The sequence below is a fragment of the Arachis hypogaea genome, chromosome 13 (assembly GCF_003086295.3).
Source record: "Arachis hypogaea cultivar Tifrunner chromosome 13, arahy.Tifrunner.gnm2.J5K5, whole genome shotgun sequence".
Lineage (NCBI taxonomy): Eukaryota > Viridiplantae > Streptophyta > Magnoliopsida > Fabales > Fabaceae > Arachis > Arachis hypogaea.
In genome coordinates this window covers 55,437,871-55,442,675 of record NC_092048.1, presented here as the reverse complement: position 1 = coordinate 55,442,675, position 4,805 = coordinate 55,437,871, and the positions used below count along the sequence as shown (strand labels likewise).

At 32.4% G+C, this 4,805-nt stretch overlaps 1 protein-coding gene across 1 annotated transcript; it reads left to right on the top strand.

Annotated features, from left to right (window-relative positions):
- The first annotated feature begins 897 nt into the window (after positions 1 to 897).
- Positions 898 to 2,291, top strand: LOC112738387 (protein INAPERTURATE POLLEN1-like). The gene has a single exon (XM_025788832.3). The coding sequence runs from the start codon at positions 925 to 927 to the stop codon at positions 2,023 to 2,025; it is 1,101 nt and encodes a 366-aa protein (XP_025644617.1). The 5' UTR covers positions 898 to 924; the 3' UTR covers positions 2,026 to 2,291.
- The last annotated feature ends 2,514 nt before the right edge of the window (positions 2,292 to 4,805 follow it).

Sequence of the window (4,805 nt, the reverse complement as noted above, 5' to 3'; positions counted from 1 at the left end):
GCTATTTGTATAACTATTTTAATAGAATAATTAAAAATAATATAAAATTTAAATTGAATTGAAGCTAAATATTAGAATGACAAATTTTTACGTTTAGTTTTAAATTATTATTTATGACATATAATTTCACAAATGTTAATGTGACTTTTTATAAGATCTAAAATAAAATTGAAATAAAAATTAAAATTGTAATTGCTGTTAGAATTCTTTTGATAAGCTATTCTTAAGATCCGTAGTAAAAATATTGTTTCCTATTTTATTTTGTTACACTGGTTATCATAAAAATTTCTCACAATAAGTTACAAGTGACTTTTTTTATCTTTTAGGAAAAAAATGCTGAAAACAATTACATGATTAAGGGTTGGTTTAATTATTCTGTTGGTCTTTATAGTTTCGTAAATTTTTTAATTAAGTTACTGTATTTTTTTCTTTTTTAATTGAGTCCTTGCACCATTTTTTTTTAAATTAGATTTCTGCATTTTTTTTATTTGGATTCTTACACAATTTTTTTTTATTAATTGGATCTCTATAAAATTAAGTCAATTAACCTAATTAAAAAAAATTGGTATAAAAATTTAATTAAAAAAATATATATAAAAATCTAATTAAAAATTTCACAAAACTATAATAAGGTTTCTTCAAATGTGGATAATTAATGTATAACATTGTTAAATTATAAGCTCTAAAAAAAAGTAACTCAATTTAAGTAAAAAATTAATGTCTTCTGAATATTATGGGAAAAATACTAAATGCTTAAATAATTCAACATGCAAACCTTTTTCATCTATACGGCGAGTCGGCGAGTTAGTGGTCAAATTTAAAAGCAAGCAAAAATAAAGAATAAAAAGAAAAAGAAGCGCCAAGATGAACTGAATTACTGATATGTGATGATGAATCAATTAACTCCACAAGCTTCAGAGACTTATGCACTTCATACACCAGTTACATGCAACAAACAAAGCTATATATATTGACCAAACCTTTGAATCTCATGTAGCGAGCCTCCCGAAAATCCAAACCCATTTCCACCCCTTGGTTCCTTCTAACGTCCCAAGAATAAGGAAAGAAAAATATAACAAAAAAAAAAAAAAAAAAAAAAAAAAAAAAAAAGAAAAGAAAGAAAAGATGCTGAAAGCGGTGGCGCCACTGTTCAACCGTCACAACAACAGGCACTCCTCGCGCCCCTTCAAGGACTACTACAACGAGTGGTTCAGCACTCTTAAGCACAACCTCCTCCCACTCCTCCGCCGCTCCATCTCCGGCGACTCCCTCACCGTCCTCTCCACCCACGTGGAGCTCATCCACCAGCACTTCCACTCCTTCTATTACACCCTCGACTCCGCCGCCACCTCCGACCCCTCCCTCCTCCTCAACCAAGACTGGCGCAACTCCCTCGAGAAGCCCCTCCTCTGGCTCGGCGACCTCACCCCCTTCCTCTTCACCAACCTCGCCCGCTCCTTCCTCGATGAATTCCAAGACTCCGATTCTAACCCAAGCTCTAACCCCAACCCTAACCCTAATTATTCCTCTTCTCCTCCTTTAATCCCCGATCTTCGGGAATCTTTCGACCCCTATGACCGTCCATGGCAGGTCGCGATGGCGTGGCGAAACGCTTCCGAGGCCTTAACCACTCGCATGGACCAAATCGAGTGCGGGCTGCGCGTCATTGTTCCCACCCTCACGGAACGAATGCGATGTGCAGAGGCTACATTTGTTGACCGCGTGGTCAACGATTGGTTTAGGTGTAGGGATAGTAAGGGCGCTGCGATGGTTGCTGTTGGTGCTGACGTCAAGGCTCACATGGAAGAAGTTGTGAGTGTGTTTCTTTATGCCAATAGACTTAGGAGAAGCGTTCTTGTGGATATTATTAGTGCTACCACTGTTTACCAAGCTGCTTTGTTTCTTGAGGCCTTGGCTCAGTTTCTAATTGGGTTTAGGAATCATGATTTGCTCCATGCTGTGGAGCTCAGCAACAATGTCAATAATAATGCTGCTGCCAAAGAATGTCGACCTTGGTGTCACTGATATGATGAACAGAATATGAATATCATCAGCCATTGTATGTTGAAGTTGATGGTAACTGTGTTTAGGAAATGTTCTGTTCTGTGTGTTTCTTTCGTTCTTTGATTGTTAAAGTTGCTAATGATGTGCAATTACGTTACTGTATTTGGTTTTGATCTCGAGTGAAAGATGTCTAGACTTGTGAATTCTTCATTTTTGAGTTTTAGGGGAAAGGATGGATCGGAGTGGTTTATTTCTGATATTCAATCTAGCAGTAGTGTTTGTCCTTACTATTAATTTGATTTAATAGGGTCATCTGACTTAGCATTCTTTTACTGTTGAGTGTGTGTGGTGCCTTTAAATCCAAGTCAAAGCATGAAGTGGCATTATTTCTTTTCTAATGTAAAAGTCAAGCCTTATGAATGTCGGTAAATGATAACCTTTAAAAATAATCAATAGTAATGAGCTCCAACATTTATACCTAAATGGCAGATGCCATGCCCTGTGATTCCATTTAATTTTCAGGGTAAGGCAAAGGAGTTAACTTATTTTTATATGATTTATTGTCGTTAAAATAAAAAATTTTATGAGCATAAATAAAGATGACCATTAAATAATTTTATTCTATTTAGCATTTAAATTTTCAAATTTGATATTGGCATCTCTTTTTGAGTTAATGCTTTTGAGTCCCAATTCCAAATCAAAAATGAATTCACTGATTGCAAAATGCTGATAGGTACTTTAATTATAAATATTTTAAAAATATTAGTTTTATTTTAAGAACATTTTTTAAGTGTCGTTAATATTATATTATTATATAACTATAATAATTGTTACAATGGTAGACACCATAACACATGTACCTTTTATAATTGCTACTAAGTACTAACTACTAAGATAACCACATTTCTAATATCTATAGAATTATTTAAGTGGTAACCCAAATATTGTAATCATAATTATGTAATTAAAATTTGGCTTATAATTATTTAGTTCTTGTAGAATACCTAGCTACTTTTTTCTCTAATAAAAGTAGTCTATTTTGTTTTCAATAGTTATTTTGTTACGTTAAAAGATGATGTAATAGGCTAACCACTAGCATATCTTGCCACATTAACAATTTAGTAGGACAAAACAAGAATTTATAAAAATTAAAAAACTTATTTATGTCTTAAAAATAAATAACTAACGTAAAATTCTTATTTAATATTTAATGAGTTGTGGACAAGTGGATGTATACTTTTGGTCATATAAAAAATATACTATCTCACTAGATAACGAACTTGGATATCAGCTAACTTGAACAACTTTTTTAAATAATTAAAAAATAAAATTTATAATTTATACTTTATAATTATAAAACTCTGAAAATTAATAAATTAATTATTATTTAAAAAACTAAAAGATTAAATTTTATAGTTTAGAATGAAAAAAAATAATTAAAATATGAATTTTGACACAAATTTTAAAAATTTTAACTCAAAATTAGATCGAATGGACCAAACCGAACTCGAATCGAGCTCAAATCGAACCCAAAACCTACCAACACTTGAGAGCGCAGCTCTTCTTCTCTTCCACATATGAAACACACGTTGATATATACATTTGGGGGAAGAACATTGATTCCAAACCCTTAATTTGATTTCAAATCCACATAACTTTTGATTCGGAGTTTCGATTGACGAGCCGTCAGTGGCCACGTGTTCGTCTTAGAATTCTCAATAAAACCCACCGAACAATTTGGTAAGAAAATCACGTTTTTCACCAAGTTCTCTCCTTTTTAGTTTGTAATTTGGGTTTTGATAATTGAGAGATTTTGTGATTTTGATAATTTAAGGGTACTCTAACGATGGATAATCACCGGGTTTTGTTCATTTGAGTCATGGGTAAGGTAAGAAACTCCTATTACCTGGTGAATTTCCAATTTAGTGAACTCTATGTTGATTATAGTGATAATATATGATATTAGATTGAAATTCACAATTGGTTGAAGTCAAGTTGGTAAAGTGGAGCAAGTGATGCGGGTTTGAGCTTATTGAATTGAGAATTGGAGGAATTGGAACTTGTGGAGCAGAAAATTTTGGTGTTCCGAGTTTAGGGAGGAATCGGCCAAGGTATGGTTTTGGTTTCTCGTAAATAATATATACTATTTTGTGAAAACATAGGCTAGATGACCATAGGATAAGTTGTATGATATGGAAGGTTGAAGTTTAGTAACTCGTTGTTAGAAATTGTTGAGTGGGTGGTTGAAATGCATGATGATTGATTATTAATGATTGTGAATAATGATTGATGATTGATGAATGATATTGAATTATAATGATGAGCTTTGAAATAAATAATGAATGTAATAAATAATATCGATAGTAAGTGATGATGAGGATAGGTTGTGGAGATTTGTTGAATATATATATGTGTGTATTTGTGGATGATTGAGCGGTTTGGGTGGTGATATGTTCAGGAATGAATGAATTGGGTAAGATTTCAATTTTAGTTATATTTAGTGCTGTTTTGATAGTGAGTTATGAGTTTGAAATGAGGAATTGAAAACAATAGGGATTTTTGAAGATTTTGATAAAAACTTATTTTTGACTGAACTTTGACAGGCCATAATTCGGCTTTCGGACCTCCAAACTTTTTCAAATTTATCTTAAATTAAAGTTGGGTCCGTAAAGTTTATATCGTTCGAAGAACGAACTAAAAATAATTTTTTAGAAAAAAGTTATGTCTATCGAAAATTTGGTATGTAAAAATGGATTCTGCAAAATTTAATAGCTTTTTAACAATTTTGGAGGACTCGCGTA

Bases quoted from the DNA above. Each gene is read 5' to 3' on its own strand.
- LOC112738387 (XM_025788832.3), top strand. From the start codon at position 925: ATGCACTTCATACACCAGTTACATGCAACAAACAAAGCTATATATATT.